Below are 19,304 nucleotides of genomic sequence, written 5' to 3'. Positions count from 1 at the left end.
CTTTCTTCCTTTCTTTCTATGTAAACTTCTCTGAGATTTCGCATAGGTTTTCTTTGATTTCATCTGGGTTTCACTGCAAATTTTCCTCCCCCTCCATTTCTCTCGCCGATCCCTAAAGTCCCTCCCTTTCGGCGCCAAGATCGCAGCTTTACTCTTCGACCGCACTCTCACCGTCACCACTATGCCGTCAGACTATCACTTCTCGCTCAACAACGTTAGCGTCACTGCTTCCCCAATTTTCGACGATGGGTCGCTGATCATTTTTGGAATCAACAGGTTCTTGGATCCGTACTTTCAGATTTCGGGTCCGATTCGAAGCTACACCCCCAAGAACCTCGGTTGCTTGGCCCCCAAGGAGAACCCAGATCAGAGGATGGAGCTCAGAGACGGTAAAGTCCCCTTCAACGACGCTTCCGCCGCGCTGAAATCCAAAGGGTGCTCTGTCATGGCATCGTTTCTTGAGCTGCAATTTCATGGTTCTTTCTTCAAGTTCCAGACGATGCTGACTGCGGTTTCTCCGTTTGACCAAGTTCTTAAGAACCGGGTCGGAAACTTGAGCGAGTACTCCTCCATCTTCCATCGCCACGTGGTGCCCTGCAGGCTTTTGTGGACCGATTTGATGAGCTTGAATGATGGGACGGTTCTGAGGACTAATCTCGTGGGGTTTTCGATCAATATCACCCGGTCCAATGACGTCTTGATGCTTAATGGCGTGTCGGTTACCTTGCTGGAAGTTTATCACAATGGGTGGCTTGTGGTGCAAGTTCTTGATGTGCCAGAGAGAACAGAGGAAACAAAGAAACCGGAACAAGTGATTCGGAGTAAGGACAGTGTGTTCTGGGTTTCAAGGTTCAAGTTCTCAGGTTTTGTCTTAGATTAATAATTTTCTTTCCAGCATATCAACTGTTTGTGATAACGTCTCAGTGAGAATTTTCTTGGGAATTTTGGAAGTGTCAAGGCCGATAGCCGTATACTTCAGATTTGTTCAAATTTGTGCACTCGAAAAAGGCCGATTGCCAAGAGTGTTGAATGCATTTTGTTTCCTCCATAAGGCCGATAGCCGGAGATTGTGTGTTATTCCTTAAAGGCCGATAGCCGGAGTAACGTTCTTGAAAAAAAAAAAAAAAAAAAAAAATTTTGTTGTTATTGTGTGCAACTCCATTAAGGCCGATTGCCGGAGTGCAATTCTTGTTCCCTTTCTTCATTGAAGGCCGATTGCCGAGGAAGGTTGTGTTTCTTGATTTCTGTGATTGTAAGAAGTTGATTGCTGGATGGTTTGCTTCAATCTCTAACTGGGCAATCCCAGTTGAGATTGAGGGGGGATGTTGACAATATCCAAAGGTTGTTAGAGTTGTTACCAAAATTAGTTCATTAAATAGCTTAGGCTGCAAGTTAGTCATGATGGCTATATAAACTGTATTCTCATAGTTGTAAAGATTAATTCAGTATCAATGTAATCAATTACTTTCTCTCTCTCTTATTCTCTTTCTGCATTTCTGTGCTTCTCTGCACTACTGTTAATACAAGCAAGGGCTTCACTTATGAAGGAAAACTAAATTTACTAAATTCGCATACAAACACAATATTTCAGTACTCGTAGATTATGTTTGCAAAAATGAACACCTTAATTATAACGTTAATTATTGCTTGCATCACACGAAACAGCAAACTCGTCAAATCAAACACCTTCAGAGTTCTTCTCCACCTCCCATCCCTTCTTCCTCTTCGGCGTAATCGCCATCTTCGTCAACCGTGGCATCTTGGTACTGTTGGTATTCCGCAACAAGATCGTTCATGTTACTCTCCGCTTCCGTAAACTCCATCTCATCCATTCCCTCTCCGGTATACCAGTGCAAAAAGGCCTTCCTCCTAAACATTGCCGTGAACTGCTCGCTCACTCTTCGAAACATCTCTTGTATAGAAGTCGAATTTCCAATAAATGTCGAAGACATTATAAGACCTTGCGGCGGAATGTCACAAACGCTGGACTTGACATTGTTTGGAATCCACTCAACGAAGTAGGAGGAGTTCTTGTTCTGCACATTCATCATCTGTTCGTCAACTTCTTTCGTGCTCATTTTGCCTCGAAACATCGCTGATGCTGTGAGGTAACGCCCATGGCGCGGATCTGCTGCGCACATCATATTCTTTGCATCCCACATTTGTTGTGTCAGTTCGGGGACGGATAATGCGCAGTACTGCTGCGATCCTCGAGATGTCAGAGGTGCAAATCCCACCATGAAGAAGTGTAGTCGAGGGAATGGGATTAAATTCACGGCTAGCTTTCGCAGATCCGAGTTCAATTGTCCAGGGAAGCGTAGACAACAAGTAACTCCGCTCATAGTTCCCGAAATCAGATGATTCAAATCCCCAACTGGAACACACAAAAGTAAATATTTTGTGTGATGCCAAAATATTTATCAAGATAAAGTCAATCAACATTTTACGCTTTAGAATTAAGGATGATTTGCATGTTAGGGTTTCAAATATGTGGATTCAACTCACAGCTTGGGGTGGTGAGCTTAAGAGTCCTGAAGCATATATCGTAGAGGGCTTCATTGTCGAGGACCATACATTCATCTCCATTCTCAACCAGTTGGTGAACGGAAAGTGTGGCATTGTAAGGCTCCACGACGGTGTCTGAAACCTTCGGAGATGGAAAGACAGAGAAGGTGAGCATCATTCGGTCCGGAAATTCTTCTCTTACCTTTGAAATGAGGAGAGTTCCCATTCCAGAACCGGTTCCGCCTCCAAGTGAGTGACATACTTGAAATCCTGAATCAAGTAAAGGTCTAAATTATTAATGACATGAAGTTGTAGCATCTGAAAATTTTGTCCAATCTCTGATAGTATATCTATGATTTATGAAAAAGATTGTCCTTGAATTTGTACACGTTATGCTTGGCCAAAATTTAGCCCTGCAAAACGAGATGTTTGTATAATCTAAAATATTACAAAATTTTTGTTGTGATATCAATTACTATTTTTTTTTATTCCTAAAAAGAGGACCAACTGGTAGTTTCGCCACAGCAGTCCACTCTTTCGGGGGTCATGAAGTCTCACAAAAGCATTTCAGCCTCTTCTTGGCCTTCTTCGTATGATTCACCAGCGTCAGGAATTGAACCCAAGACGTGCTATGTGGAATACGACCCTGGAATTCGTCCCCAACCCTAAATATTATTTAGGTTATACAACACAAATTCTATATGCATGATTGAATATACGTGTAGTTAATATTGTCGAAAATGTACTAACAATAATGATACTTACACATTATAGATGACATATCGACAATCTGATGTCCATTGGGATGTATAATACAATGTGTAGAAATTATTTATGATAAAAACACAATCAAATCATGCCAATTATATTTTGTGATGATGAAAGAAAATTAGATAAATAAATAAATAAAAACTATACATTCTTACCTTGCAAGCAATCACAGTTCTCAGCCTCTTTCCTAACAACATCGAGCACCGAATCAATGAGCTCAGCGCCTTCCGTGTAATGCCCTTTAGCCCAATTGTTTCCGGCCCCGGACTGGCCAAAAACAAAGTTATCCGGTCGGAAAATCTGGCCATAAGGCCCTGCGCGGATGCTGTCCATAGTGCCTGGCTCGAGGTCCATGAGCACCGCGCGAGGTACGTAACGGCCGCCGCTGGCCTCGTTGTAATAAACATTCACCCTCTCCAACTGAATGTCGGTGTTACCGGTGTACTGCCCGGTGGGGTCTATGCCGTGCTCGTCGCACACAACCTCCCAGAACTTGGCTCCTATTTGGTTCCCACATTGCCCTCCCTGGATGTGCAGAATCTCTCTCATTTTCGCCAATGTGTAGGGGTAAAACGGTGAAGATCCGTAAAATATATATGTATAAAACTACCGGTGACTGTTTTCTTGAAAGGAAGGGCTATTATTTTGGAGGGAAGGGTAGGGGTTATTTATACGGAGGGAGGGAGGATGATCTAGCGGTGGGGAGATGGGTGATGAAGAGTAGGCAGTCTGATCTGGACGGTTGAGAGTGTCCGTCCGATGGGAGGTGGTGGGGGTGGGTGGTTAGTTATGGGACGTGAATAGTTGCCATGTGTAGATGATTCAATCAGTATCGCCGGCTTAACAGGGCCATGTTTTTATTGAATAATGTTTAGCTGATGAAAGAAGAGTGGTAATTCTTGTTGAAATTTATAAGTCTTTAATTATAAATGGACACATGTTTATTTTTAATTTGTTTTTCAGCGGGACTTATTGCTCTTCTTTCAACATCCATGAAATATTTGTTTTTATTTATACATCATTTTCTTAATTTTTACAAAATATTTTAAAATACACTCACAATATCAAAGAAACTATGTCACAATAATCTAATCATCGTAAATAATTAAACTCATTATAAATGCATATAATTTCTCGACACTTCGCTATTCATGTATTCAATTCTTTTCTAACTAAGTGAAAATATGTACCACTATCGATTGATCTAATTTTTCTTATTTTACGAAGGCAAATTTTATGCTTTTCTTTGTAGATAATTGCACACAATTTCCATCACATTGTCACCTACAATGGCGTTGCTGTTGTTTCATGTTCATAGGCACCTTTGACGTTGACTTTGACTTTGACTTAATCAGCACTTGGGTTTGGGCTTTATAGTATGTGACCAAATGGGCCTCCTACAACATATTTGGGTCAAATCCATTATAGCGGGGCAAGGCTCCTTGTTCTTCCATCTCTTTTTTCAATTTTTGTTCTTCGAAAAGTCCAGAAAAATTACATTGTACGTCTCCCTTTGAAAAAAAGAAAGAAGAAATTGCACATAGGTATACATGTTAAGAGTGTCAATAACATATCTCTTTCACTATGATATATATAAATTAGAGCTCAAACGCTAACTCTTGCTCTATCTAACTTGCCCAAATAACTCTTTTACGACTACTTGATAATGTATCTCAAGATCCAAACGTCTATTTGTTATCGTCAAATAACCAATTGAACGCAACATTTACGATAAACAATGAATATATTCACAACCACAATCGAAGGTCTAAAAGATTTTCGACTTTAGCTAAATTTGCATGGATTCCAGTAAAAACTCTAAAATGAACGGTTCAAGTTATGAGATTTCATTATGGAGTACTGAACCACAATAAGTAATTAGCATCTTATTAATTTACTGATTAGTCTACGTTTCTTTCTCATATGCATTTGATTAGTGTGGTGCATAAAATTTGCAACCGTGATTGTTCTTAAGGTAAATTACATTTTGCACTCTCAAATTTTGGAGTAATTGCAATGAATAAAGGCATCATATCTAAAGCCTATTTAGAAGAGGATACCACCTAACCAAGGCTATAGCCAAATAATTTGAGCTTGTACGTGGGTGATAGAGATTTTACCACACACGCAAAAGGGTTAAAAACTCCTATAAAACTTGTAAGAATGACAAGGTTATCAGAGTATAAACAGATCTCGCAAGGTCGTTCTCCATAGGGATTATTAAATAATTCGAAGCAAATCCAATTCATTAATTATTGTAAAACAGAAATTTAAGATGGTTGATTTTTATGACCTAATTTAATAAACCGAATTTAACTAATAAAAGAAACTAATCTGCAATATTAAAGATGAAGAAAGAGGAAACAATTTTGTAGAAATCAAATTAAGAAAGCATTAGGGTTACGCTGTCACCTTAATGATCCTATATAGTTTTCCCAATTACTTATGAACTACACATGCATATTTCAAAGGTTAGGTTTTCCTAATATATGCCTACTTGGACTCCCAACATAGAGCATATATCAAACTTGCAATCCGTCTGTGGTATTCAGATCAAATTTAAACATGCATGACTCATGAAGTTTTGTGAAACCTTTTGAAAGCCCAGGCAACCCTTAAGACGTGGTATTCATCTTAAGTGAACTTGCACATATTAATCACAAGAAGCCTTCATCAATTTCAGGGACCGACCTCCGACCAAAATTGCATCAAATTACTTTTCTAAACATCCTAATGGTGCTCAAGCATTAAGACAATTAGATAGTTTAAACGGGTGATTAATAACTCGAAAACCTGCATGCATATAATCATAAGAAAATTGAAGAAAAACTACATATTCTTGCTAACGCTCGTGGCCTCACCCTAGCAAAAGAAAATTAGTTATGCATATTCATAATAAAAATCATAAAGTTCTTCATTGAAATAATAAAAGATCGAAAACACCTTGAATGGAAAAAGTTTAAAAATCTCTACGCTTGGCCAATTTCCTCTCTTCAAGAACGCACGGAGAGAAAGTTCATGCTATCAATAGGGCCGGCCAAGCTTTTTATTTAACCTACGAAAAATTAAATCCTCCTAAAACAAAGGTCTTCCAATCCAACCAGAAAACTAATTACCAAAATAAAATAAGAAACACAACCCTAAATTAAATGATAAATTCGCCTAAAGTCTGAACAGCACGTTTTGGACCCTTAAGATGCTTCAAAACCGGCCCAATATAGCTGGATTTCAGGTTTGGCATATTCTGAACACTTCTCCAAAAGGTCACGAACCCATTAAAGGTCATCCCAGGCTCTAAAAATGCAATTTAAGCTTAGAAACGTTATTTTTCAGCACTGCGCACTGCTTCTTTATTCTGCCGCGAGAAAATAACCGTTTGGTAGAAAAATCCCAAATTTATACGAACACGTCAAGAGACACACAAACGTCCTTCAATTTGAATCACTCCAAAATTCGTCCATTTGATCATGTTTTGCTCCAGAGAAAGTCGGATGTCCTATATTGAAAATATAAAACAAAGAATCAAAATTCTACCAAAATGATTACCAAAACATACTAAGAATATGGTAAAATATATACTATGAAATTGACTCATCAGTGGGCAATTAACTTGGCTTAACCATTTGCCCTAACCACGAATTGTCAACATGTTCCTTTTTATTTTTGTTGGTAAACTTGCTCAAAATAATACTGAGGAATTAAAATGCCCCAAAACATCCTTCAGAAACTTCAAAGTTCTTCGAGTCATGTTGCTAATCGCCAATCGTCTTCTACTCTACAATAATGGAACCTCATGATCCGAACACTTCATTTTTTGCATAGGTTCTTATTCAAAAGTCATACCTGAAAATTTTCACCCAAATCGGTGTATAAATTATATATCAGTGCCACATTAATCAAGGTATTATTACTACTAACTGTATCCAAAATATCGATTCGCAAAAGAGAATTCATCCTCTTCAGAGACTTGACCAAGGGGTAGAGATCTTTGCACGCTTCTCTCTGGCAGATTCACAACCCTACAAGTTCTTTTGAAGAAGAATGCTACCCGTCCCCTTCCCTTTCTACGATGACTGACACGCGTATATCAGGGGTAAAATTTTAAATTTACTGTACAAAAAAAAATGAGCTGAGAATGTGTAGCAGCGGAGGGGCATTTCAGTCCAAATACTGTTAATGAACAGTATTTTAGCTGATCTTTTTTTTTTTTTTTGGTACAGAAGAATTTGGCTTGTTAATGCATACAAATTTGATTTTATATTCATATGCATGTAGCAAGTAGCATGTACATATATACAGAATTAGAGAAGGTAGGCCCCAGGTTTGAAACGAACAAAAAAAAAAAGAATAATAATTAAACAATTATGAGTTTGAAAACCCAGAAGGGGCTGCAAGAGGTGCAGTATGTATATTTGGGACATTAGGACATGCACTCGAGAACTGAGTCATTCCATCGTAATAATGAGGTTTCAGGGAGGACTGTAGGGCTGTGGCTTATATCTTGAAGATAAATACAGCAACTGAGGGAGAGAAGCTCTGCCGCATTCTTTTTTTTTTTTTTTTTTTTTTTTTTTTTCAATGGCAGCAGAAATGTACCCAGGAAAAACTGAATGGAAGGAAGATGACAAATGAGAGACATACAGTAACTTTGGTAACATGTCAAGGTGCAAATCTCTTTCTCTTTCTGTATACCATAATTAATATATTTTGTATATATATATATTTACAAGTATTATATCGCAGACAGTTTAAAAGGACAAATTATTCACACACTTATTTGGTTATATATGGAATTGATATATATGCATGAATATCACATCACATAGAACAGAATGAAAATTTTGCAAGATGATTGGACAGTGGAGAGTAGATGCAGATTGGGTCAAATCTGTTGGGCGGGCAAGTGAAACATTAGGTTAAAAAACAAGAATACAACAACAACAACAAAACATTTTCTCACTAAGAAGGATCGGCTACATGAATCCTAGAACGTCATTGCGCTCGATTCTGTGTCACATCTTCCATTAGATCCAAGTACTCTAAGTCTTTTCTTAGAGTCTCTTCCAAAGTCTTCTTAGGTCTTCATCTACCCCTTCGATCATGAACCTCTGTCCCCTTAATCACATCTTCTAACTGGAGCGTCAGTAGGCCTTCGTTGCACATGTCCAAACCACCGTAACCAAATTTCTCTCATCTTTCCTTCAATTTCGGCTACTCCTACTTTACCTCGAGTATCCCCATTCCTAATCTTATCCTTTCTCGTGTGCCCACACATCCAACGAAACATTCTCATCTTCACTACACCCATTTTATGTACGTGTTGATACTTCACCGCCCAACATTTCGTGCCATAAAACATTGCAAAATTTCCTTGAGCTTCAGTGGCAAATGATGGTCACACAATATGCCAAATGCACTCTTCCACTTCATCCATCTAGCTTGTATTCTATGGTTGACGTCTCCATCCAACTCTCCATTCTTTTGCAAGATAGATCCTAGATAGTGAAAACAGTCGCTCTTTGGTACTTTTGGATCTCCAATCCTCACCCCTAACTCATTTGAGCCTCCATTTGCACTAAACTTGCATTCCATATACTCTATCTTTGACCGACTAAGACAAAGACCTTTAGATTCTAACACTTCTCTCCAAAAGTTAAAAAACAAGAATGCAAGATAAAAACATCCGTACATTAAATCTTCAGAAGAGAGAGAGACATGCAATATGTTGTTTGTCTTTGTGGTAACTGGTAAGTAAGGAATATATCTAAGCGTGGCATGGCATGCGGAATGGTGTTGCATGCAGTATGGGTGAGGGGTGGAAGCATGGATGTGTCAACATACTATTTAAGCAAGATTTGATTTTATGTTGAGATTTTAAAGTGACAAATGAGCGACGACTAATCAAATATTGTTTTCAACTAACATTTAACCGCTTATTAGCACTTCAGGTTAGGGTTTTACCTCAAAATATTTTGATACAATTAGTAGTAAATATTTCTTCATATATATTTTATTTCGTCAAGTTTTCAACTTAAAATTCTTATACTATTCAACATGGTGTAGTGTGGAAGTATGGAGGTGTCAAAATCTCAGCATCCTTTGATCTCATGTCGAGATTTCAGAAAGACAAACCAACAACTTACTAATAGTAATCATGCTAATGTTGTTCTTAACTTGCATGTAACCGGTTATTAGCACATCAAGTTAGAGTTTTATCTGAAAATATCCTGATATAATAGTAATAAAAAAAGTTCAAATTCATTGTATACATTTTACCTTATAATATGTAATATAGACAAGAGAAAGGGGTAAGATTAATTAAGGGGCAGGCAGAGAGAGGGGGCAGGCAAGGCAGGCAGGCAGTTCGGATTGAGAATAAGTGTGAAAGGCACGAGACGTGAAGAGAACAGTAAATGTGTGAGAGAGAGAGAAAGAGAGAGAGAAAGGGTAAAGAAAGAAGGGTGATGAGGCTTATGATAACCCTCATGATCGTCACGTCGTTTTTCATTTCCTACTCCCGATGTCCCTCCCAGAATTCCACGCTTCCCTTTCCCTCTTCTTCCTTCCACACTACTGCCCTCCTGCTCCCTCTCTCTCTCTCTCTCTCTCTCTCTCTCTCTCTCTCTGCTTTTGTTTTCTTTTTTTCCTTTGTCCCCTTCCTTCTCCGCGGGACTCTCTTTCCTCATAGTACGAGAGATTTTTCAGTGTGATCGGTATATGGAGTGGTACATTACATGTTCCTATACAAATGATGAGATATGTGCGCTAAAAAGTTAATAACTTAAAAAATAAATTTTTTTACCACTTCTATTAAAACACGTGATGTACCACTTATGTTTTCGTCACAACTAAAAATTTCTCTATACATACAAGACATACAAGTCTTCAAATGAATTTATTATTGTGTAATATTTCAGTTTAATAATAAAATTTTATGTGTAAGTTTCTATTAACATAATACTTTGGTATTAGATCAAAACATTACAATGTAAAGTGAACTCATTCGATATATATATAAGTTGTTTTCCTTCAATATTCTTTCTGTCATTCTAAATTAAAATAGCAATAATGTATTGTGCAAAGGGCGCCTAGTCAACCTCACGCCTTGCCTCACTTTCTTGCTCTGTATTCAACCAACACTATAATACTACTCTCTCTCTCACTCTCTCTCTCTCTCTCTCTCTCTTCCTTTTTGAATTCCATACAATAGTGTGTTATAGCTAGTGATCAATCCCCATCACTGAATGTCTGAAACTCAAATATTACATCACTACTATTTCAGCTCAACTAAACCTTTTGCCACGAGACTCTCTCTCTCTCTCTCTCTCTCTCTCTCTCTCTCTCTCTCTCTCTCTCTCTCTCTCTCTCTCTAATATAGAGCTTCACCATATACTAAAGAAAACCCGTTCTATTCTACCTATATGAGGCAGCTAGGCAACACCCTATCTTAACCCCCATCTCCTCCATGCCCCCAACTCCCTTGCATGCTCTTCCACTACATTCCCATTTTTCCAAGTCCACCACCACCATCATATTCCACAACTCACATTACCTCAAATGGAAAAAAATTCACTTCTTACAAATACTACTCCTCTTGTTCTTGTTTTTGTAATTATTGCAAACCTTTAGGCCATTACCTTGGGCGAGTGAGAGAGAGAGGGCTAGTCACACAGAAACCCTAGCTTGATCAAAATGTGGATGATGGGCTATAATGACGGTGGCCATGGCGATTTCAACATGCCGGATTCTTTCAATGGACGGAAGCTCCGCACTCTCATTCCGAGGCAGCTTCCCTCTGTAAACAACACTTCTTCGACCATCACAACTCCTCCTTGTCTAAACCGATCAGCAATTCATGGCTCTCACGATTTCCTTACGCAGTATCACCAACTCGCCGGTATTATATATAAACTAGCTACCTTGCTACCGGAAGTAGTAGTCAACATTGACGGTTATTGAGGAGCTAAACTTACATAATTATCTTCTATTTACACATAAAAATACTAGCTACCTTGCTACCTTATCTTTCTTTTTGATCTATCTATCTTTTAATTTCCATTTATCTTGTGTTTTTGTGTACATACAGCTATGGCTGAACAAAACAAGAGATCGGAATTTCTGAACACGCCACAGGTTGTGGTGAGCTCAAGATGGAACCCTACTCCGGAGCAGCTGAGGGCTCTTGAAGAATTATACAGACGAGGGACTCGAACGCCGTCGGCAGAGCAGATTCAGCACATCACGGCACAGCTTCGAAAATATGGAAAGATAGAAGGGAAGAATGTCTTCTATTGGTTCCAAAACCACAAGGCCAGAGAAAGGCAGAAACGTCGCCGTCAAATGGAATCATCTGCCCTCTCTGCAGAACACGACCATCAACTGCAAATATCAATGACGTCTACAGATAATCAAAAGAAAGAAGAATTATTAGGTACTCATCATCAATCATGAACCCAACTTACATAAAATAATACTACTGTTAATTCACTACTCTATCCCTTTATTAATGTTCTTGTTTTGTTTCTTTTTTGAGAAAGAAAGTGGTTAATTAGTTAGAGATATATGTTCGTTTAAACTTTGAAAAGTTTTGCTGGGCCTTTTCACTTAGTTCAATTGCTATTAGCACTCTAAAATAGTCATTTGCATTCACCTCTTCGTTATTTTTTTCCATTAGAAAGGAGTGCAAATGACAGTATGGGAGTGAAAATAACACTCAGTCCAGTTCGTTCTTAACTTTTTGTTTACTAGGGATGTTCTTTTTCAATTAATTTAGGAAATTGTTATTGACATTTCAAAATTCTCATTTTACACTCCAAACTTTCTATATTTAAAAAGAAAAATACAGTTGTGAGGAGTGTAGAATAAGATTTTTGGAGTGTCAATAATAATTCCCTTAATTTATTGCCAATATATGTATATATATATATATATATATGTAATATTTCACTTTGTTTGTGGTTTCAGAATTGAAAGATATGTATCGATGCAGGTTGTAAAGTCGTATTCTTTTTGTTTTTCTTTATGTCTACATATTATAGGGGCCAGTAGGACAGGTTTTGAAGTCGCAGAGACCAAAAACTGGGCACCCTCTACAAACTGCAATACTGCTGCTACACTTGTTGAGGTCTATTTCAATTCCTCTCTACTCTCTCAATCTTCATAGCTTGTTTTTATCATTCTATATCTAGGTTAGACTAGCTAGGTAGCTATATATATGGTCTCTTTTATCTACTAGTTAGGATTCCTCAAATCAAAAGCCTCTAAAAAGTAGTCTTATAATGATTAATTACTAATATGCAATTAGGGCAGAACTATTGCATAATGATTATTTATGGAATATTCATGATTATTTCAAAGCAATATGCGTATATCATGGTATGCTAAGAAAAATATATGTGTAAATTATCGTAAGGAAGCAAGCAAGCTAGTAATACCAAAAGCTTTGTTTATTGGGAAATGAAAAGGGTCTAAAAGCTGCAGTCCTTCCTCTCTGTCGGGGCTGCTGTTATGAAACTTAATTAGCTAGGGTTTTGGGCCTTGTGCTTTGCTTATTCATGTCATTTGGTCACAGACCAGACTGATTCTATGGAAATGACTAAATGAGCACCAAGCTGGTTCTAAAATGACAATGATAACCCTATCTCAAATTATTTGGCCAAAGATAGAATAATCCTAACCACATCGGTGTTTGAACGGCTAGATGAAAATTATTAAAATCCAACTATGTAAATGCAGTCTGTCCAATATACGGATGTATGAAATTGTGGAATTTTCGAAACTAAGGGCATCAACATTGACTTGTTTTTATTTTGGCTTCAATGGGGGTTTCAGGAATCAGAACATGAGTTTTCATGCATGCCATGCCCTTAATGTCTGTATTAATAAATATAATTTTAAAATGGGTTTATCTATTGATCAACAGGAATCGGTTTCAATACAAAGGGCAGCAAAAACAGCGGCAGCAGAGTGCAGGACGGATGGATGGATCCAATTCGACGAAGAAGAATTGCAGCAAAGAAGAAACTTTGTAGAAAGGAATGCCACGTGGCAGATGATGCAGTTGTCCTGTCCTTCTCACCCTCACCCTCACCCTCCCACCCACCTCATAAACACCCCTCCTACTTGTGCTAGTACGACGGCCAGATCTAGGGCAGCAGCTACAGTAAGAAGGGACCAAAGGCTCTTTAAGTCTCATGATCTCAGCATCTTCATAGCGCCCTACACATCAGAAACTGGTTTCAACACTGTCACTGAGCAAGATCCTGGATGTGAGGAATCTCAAACCCTTCAACTCTTTCCTCTTAGAAGCGGTCATGTCAATGCCAGTGCCAATGCCAATGAGCTAAGCGTTAACGATAAGGATCATACGGAGCTATCCGCTAGCTTCAGTGCTCATCCTTTCCCCTTTTTTGAGTTCCTTCCATTAAAGAACTAATTATTATGTAATAACCACTTAATTATTTGCTATATATGATGTAAGATGATGGTATCGTTATTGGGAGGTGTTTAGATTTTGTTATTTTGTTGGAAAATGGAGGACTGTTAATTTAGTAATTAAGAAGCTGTTGTTGTTGATGTTACATTTCATGGGAGTTGTGTAATGCGCCATTGTATGAATGTACGTGGATATCGAAGAAGGTTGGACCATGTTGGTTGAATCAATGCAAATTAACATTAAAGCACATTGCAGAGGTTTAATGTCCATCCACACACGGGCCTTGTTTAAGCAATGACTGTGGATGTGTCATGTGATTGAGAATGACTTACATTCTAGGGATGCTTTAGTATTGCGAATGTATCGGTATCGGGGCATCATGTATTATATTAATAATATTACTACATGTAAACTTTTTTTCAAATGTTTTATCATTAGCACGATACGTTATATATACTAACTGTGTATCAATGTATTCAATGACAAAGCTAACATGGGGTCATTGGTTGTCCTTGACTCCAACAACTTCAAAAACCCCATGTATATTTGTTTGTATATTATATTTGACCGCTATAAACAGTTAAGAAAACTAAATTACAACATTCTCCTCCTACTTTTTTTTTTCTACTATCATATTTGTCTTCCTTTTCTCTCTTCTTGTAAAAAATACTTTAGTTGAAATGCCTTGTCAATCTTTAACATTACTGCACAGTATCCTGCATGCACCGTTGACAAGCCTCTACAAATGTCGATGTATGTCAGAATAAACTTTCGGCATATGTTGACAGGAATTAGAAGCTGCATACTAGATGCTTGACGAAATGGCTCAATAAAGTTTTTTTTTTTATTGATATTATGACCCCATTATTTGAAAATCCTGACTACGCCACTGAGTGTATTAGTGTCATGCGATGAATATTTATATGTGATTGTATATGCATTAAGAGAGAGAGATGGGTCTCGACTGAAGGGATTAAAAAAAATTGGATGATGGATGCATGGGAGAGAGTTTGACGTTGATATGAGGAATCAGAGATGGAATTAATTAATCAATTAATTTTAGATGAGAGTAAAAGAGCTTGATGTTGAAGCGACGAAGAATATAGGTTGGGGAGTATAGTTTTGTTCTTTTGTTACAAATTTAACAAATGATATGGTAATGATGTGATCCACATTCCATACAATTAATATTTGCCCACTATCTTGAAAACGAATCCAGCATTTTAACTCCCCTGACCAAAAGTAAATAAAACTTTTTTTAGAAAAGAAAAAAGACAAACAAAATGTTAGAAGAAAAACCCAATTGCTTTTCAAACCAAAACCTTCAAAGTTTACAAACACAATTTATTCTTTTTTTTTTCTGTCTAATTTATTCATAACAATGAGTCCATATATATATATATATATATAAGTAAACACATCACGCATGAAATAATTAAGAGATAAATAGTGAATGGATTTAATTTGGAAGAGTATTACAAACAAAAGAGTGTTCATAATCCCTCATATAGCTAAGCTAGTATTTAGATGAAATAAAGTGGTCAAATTTCTGAATCTTTAGAAATTAATGTTTGTTTTAATTTTCTTCCCACTAATGGATAATACTTAGATACTCACTAGTAAATATTTTATGTACTCATTTTCTGATTTGACCCAATTAAAAGATGTCAAAATGTTCCTTGTCTTTTAAAGTCCAAAAAAAAAATAATTAACATGTCTATTGTTTTTTAAAACAATAAATATATTTTAAAATATCATTGAGTCAAAATAAAAATATATAGAGTACTTAGTGCGTACTCACTACTGAGTCCCCGAGTGTTGCCCCCCCACTGATTCTTTTTATGAAACCGTCTAGAGAAATTATTACGAGCATACGTATATAAAACAATCTTAAACAATTAATGTGCCTACGTGTTTGAATTGATTGTTTGGTTTTAAGTGGAATTTAGGGTGCAATTACCAGTTAAGAGTCTGCTTTCATTATTGGCCTCCCAATGGAATGCAAAAATATGGTGTAATAGCAACTGATATATATATATATATATATATGGTAAAGTTGTAAAACCAACTCACTAAGTCACTGTTTAGAGCGATATGCTTTCTTTCTTTTTCCAAAAAAGACATAAATTCAATTAAATTAAGGGAATACGGATTTAAACTCGAGCGTAAAGTGTGTAAAAAAAAATATTAATTAAATTGCTTTAGCTAACTTGACTAAACTTAAATTTTCATGCTTTCATTTTAAAAACAAAGTCTGTAAGTTATGGTTTGTTTCTCTATCATCATGATGGATGGATGGATGGGATTTTCTTTTCAGGTATATTATATATGTATATATGGAACGTAAAAACTTACCCCGATAGGTCTAAGTAGTCAAGAGGTCAGGTTTCTTCTGATGATCATGGAGATTTTGGGAATGTTGTTCCCTCCAGCTCCAACCTGATGAGGGCAGAAACATCTATGTAAACGTAGTGTTGTATTATTGGTTCTCTCTCGGAGCTTTTGTAGGTTCAAAAATTTAGATTAATATAAAATATAGAGATTAACCATTGAGATTTGCTCTTTTATGGTCAACGGACGTACGTACTGTGTGGTCGTGAAAAAACCCTAAATAAAACTGTAAAAGCTTACGTCCTGGGGATGGGGTAAACATCGAGCAACTTTTGGAAAAAGGACGTGTCAACTTAATCAATCACGGCTTTCAAGCATTTCCACGACCAACAACAGTAGCTGCGGCGGTGCAGTTCTTTCTCTGCCCTCCTCCACCCCAAAAACCCAAAAGAAAAAACAGCAGCAGCTAAGGGAATCCATTGAAAAATCCAAAGCTGGTTATAAACTCCAATTGCCTTGTATTCGCTTGTGACTGAGAAATTAACCTTCACAGCTTAAATCAAGCGGCGGAAATAATTATTTGGCTAAAATGTTGCCTTCTATCTGGATTTAATGTAACATTCACAGCCTACCTTCAAGTTAACATAAATATGCAACAAACAAGTATAATCCTTATATTCTTTTTTAAATGAACTAACTAGTAGTTTCGTCACGGCAGTCCATCATTTCAGGGGCCGAGAAGATCCACAGAGGCATTTCAGCCTCTCCAAGGCCACCATCGTGTGATTCACGAGCGCCAAAAATCGAATCATAATGTGCCATTTGAAATACGAATCTAGAATTCTGTCTCCAACCACTGGTCACCCCATGGTGGTTAATTCTAATCCTTATACCAATAGGACTAAAAAACTGTAATATGTAAAAATAAATAAATAAATATCCACTAATCGTAAATTAAACCAAATTACAACCCAACTTTTCCAATAATATTTGACCAACAATGAAATTTTTTGACTGAGTAATTCATAGATAGAGATGGAAGTTGCTATTTGGATATGTTTTCAGTGTCTAAATTAAACCATTGAAAGTTTTTTTCTTTGAACAAAAAAAAACTGCATTCTTATTTTAATAGACCATTACTCAGCAGTGAGCACCCTCCACACTTTGGCAATATAATTAATCATCATAATTAAAATTAGAGAAAGATCATCTCATTAAATATAAGTTAATTATTTAACTAAGAGGGACAAAGAGAATTTAAGGGTGAGCTAGGCTCATATTCTCCGTGGAGGGATCTAATTATATGGTACGTACTTTTGAGTTTTGTTGGTATCTTATGACAAGAAAGCGTAAAGATCTAGAGAGAGAGGTGCAGAAGAGAGAGAAAGAAAGAAAAAGAGGGGACAAAGCCGCGACTTGTTAGCTTTAGAAATTAGAAATTTTGAACGGGTGCAGTAGTCTACAGCAGTACTAGTACGTGTATCTCATCGATATGCTTTTGCTTGACAAGGAGAATGGCATGCATATATATTGGGGAGAAGGATTTATCTATGTTGAAATTTGTTGTGAAATTTAGTGTGAATGCCACACATGTGATTATATGAGAAAGCAAATTAAACTAGATTTTTGTATCAACCTTTAAATGTCTTACGTGAAAAAGTCTTAAGGAGGTAAAAAATTTCTTGACACATGTAATGTTGTGTCGGATCAAAACCTTTTATATATAGAGGTATGTTTGTAACCTCATTACAACACACAAGATCAAGAAGGAAGTAATAATAACAATATCCCACCCCTCTTTTCACTTGCATCCTTTGTGTCATACATTTACAAAAATAAACAGTATAATATATTGTACTCGTTTCACTTCTATCTCTAGCAAATGTTATCTCTCTCTCATTTTTGTATATTTATAACAAAATCGTGATATTTTGTTTCATTAATATATGCAAAAATATTATCCGATTGCTGTCAGTCTCCAAGCTAGGGCTTACCAATATTTTATATTAATATCGAAATTAATGTCAAAAAGAATATTTGAAAGATGGATGAGATAGGAGATATACCTACATATGCACTGCTGCACAAATATACTAATAAACTATGGTTGCTCCGCGGCAATAAGCGTCGTCCCTTCTGTTTTATTTCTTGATCACCATTTAGCTCCCTTGTCAATACATTTGACAACCTGTGTTGGTACTTTCCACAGTCTCTGCGTCTCATCGCTTAACCATTTGCAGAGAAATGAGATTTCTCACGCATATATTTGCATGCATTTCAGGTTCTCTCTTGCATGCAATGATCTACTTTCTTTTTCTCTCATACCTTGAAATTAGGAGTGTGTATAATGATGCCCCCCTTCAGTTTTCAATGTTCAGTGTTAGGCAAACGCAAATGCAGCTTAACATTGTCTAAAAAGTCAGTCAATTTTATGTGCAGTATAGGTCATCCGCCAGTTACAGTATTACTCTCTCTCTCTCTCGCTCATAAATATGTCTCTATCCAGAGAGAAAGAGAGACTCCTATAAGAAAACCAATCTATAGTTTTAATATAATTAATAAACTTTGAAATTCAAGATATATGTTAGAAATTATATATTTATATAGTCTCTACTAAGTTAAAACGTCTATACCTAATAATGACTTGTTCGCTTAGTACGTAATCTTGTTGTGACATTTTGTTTGTTTGTATTATACTACATAAATATGGACCAAACATGTCCAAGATTCAACCACTAAGGGATGGGTAAGTGGTTGGGGAAAAATTCCAGACTCGTATTCCACACTGCACATTTCAGGTTCGATTCGTAGCACTAGTGACCATGGAGACTGAAATACCTCCGTAAATCTTCCAGACCCCCAAATTTTAGAAAGGTGGACTGTCTTGGCCGCCACGGGCTAATCCCTTTTTGAAAGAAAAAAAAAATGTACACCATTCATTTACTCAATTTTACCTAGACGTACATACAGTAGGACAAACCTATACACGAGTGCATTCATCGAATATATAAGACAATGTATAATATATGTGTGTGTATATTATAGAAGGCTCTTTGTCAGTACATATTGTGCCGACACCAAAACTGTTTGAGGTTAACTCTCCTTCCGGACCTTTCCCTTCACAATTCGCCACCAAATGCATTCGTAGCAACCGACACAAAAGATTGTCCTTGATGTTTGGCATTATATGCAGGCAAAGCTTTGCCCTAGCTAGATGGTCCCCTATATATTCACACAGGTGTAGGGTATGCGCGTAAATACA

At 37.0% G+C, this 19,304-nt stretch overlaps 3 protein-coding genes across 3 annotated transcripts; 2 read left to right on the top strand and 1 right to left on the bottom strand.

Moving 5' to 3' along the window:
* Positions 1 to 181: 181 nt before the first annotated feature.
* Positions 182 to 880, top strand: LOC137710251 (putative fasciclin-like arabinogalactan protein 20). The gene has a single exon (XM_068449180.1). It carries the CDS (start codon positions 182 to 184, stop codon positions 878 to 880), a length of 699 nt encoding a protein of 232 aa, XP_068305281.1.
* Positions 881 to 1,523: 643 nt separating this feature from the next.
* Positions 1,524 to 3,887, bottom strand: LOC137711457 (tubulin beta-4 chain-like). Its single transcript, XM_068450700.1, has 3 exons — positions 3,432 to 3,887; positions 2,506 to 2,775; positions 1,524 to 2,374 (listed from the first exon to the last, which is right to left on the bottom strand). Exons 1-3 carry the CDS (start codon positions 3,823 to 3,825, stop codon positions 1,689 to 1,691), a joined length of 1,350 nt encoding a protein of 449 aa, XP_068306801.1. The 5' UTR covers positions 3,826 to 3,887; the 3' UTR covers positions 1,524 to 1,688.
* A 7,060-nt stretch (positions 3,888 to 10,947) lies between these two features.
* On the top strand, positions 10,948 to 13,772 carry LOC137709848 (WUSCHEL-related homeobox 1-like). The gene is made up of 4 exons (XM_068448830.1): positions 10,948 to 11,173; positions 11,363 to 11,707; positions 12,315 to 12,400; positions 13,199 to 13,772. The coding sequence occupies exons 1-4, from the start codon at positions 10,969 to 10,971 to the stop codon at positions 13,709 to 13,711; spliced, it is 1,149 nt and encodes a 382-aa protein (XP_068304931.1). The 5' UTR covers positions 10,948 to 10,968; the 3' UTR covers positions 13,712 to 13,772.
* The last annotated feature ends 5,532 nt before the right edge of the window (positions 13,773 to 19,304 follow it).

Source organism: Pyrus communis, chromosome 12, assembly GCF_963583255.1.
Source record: "Pyrus communis chromosome 12, drPyrComm1.1, whole genome shotgun sequence".
Lineage (NCBI taxonomy): Eukaryota > Viridiplantae > Streptophyta > Magnoliopsida > Rosales > Rosaceae > Pyrus > Pyrus communis.
Note: the sequence above shows the minus strand (reverse complement) of the source record. Positions and strands in the feature narration are given on the sequence as shown.

Excerpts from the sequence above, each read along its gene's own strand:
- LOC137710251 (XM_068449180.1), top strand. The coding sequence starts at position 182 with ATGCCGTCAGACTATCACTTCTCGCTCAACAACGTTAGCGTCACTGCT.
- LOC137711457 (XM_068450700.1), bottom strand. The coding sequence starts at position 3,825 with ATGAGAGAGATTCTGCACATCCAGGGAGGGCAATGTGGGAACCAAATA. Across the intron at positions 2,776-3,431 it reads GAACTGTGATTGCTTGCAAG|GATTTCAAGTATGTCACTCA; the intron begins GTAAGAATGTAT and ends TACTTGATTCAG. Across the intron at positions 2,375-2,505 it reads TAAGCTCACCACCCCAAGCT|TTGGGGATTTGAATCATCTG; the intron begins GTGAGTTGAATC and ends TGTGTGTTCCAG.
- LOC137709848 (XM_068448830.1), top strand. The coding sequence starts at position 10,969 with ATGTGGATGATGGGCTATAATGACGGTGGCCATGGCGATTTCAACATG. Across the intron at positions 11,708-12,314 it reads AAAGAAAGAAGAATTATTAG|GGGCCAGTAGGACAGGTTTT; the intron begins GTACTCATCATC and ends TACATATTATAG. Across the intron at positions 12,401-13,198 it reads CTGCTGCTACACTTGTTGAG|GAATCGGTTTCAATACAAAG; the intron begins GTCTATTTCAAT and ends ATTGATCAACAG.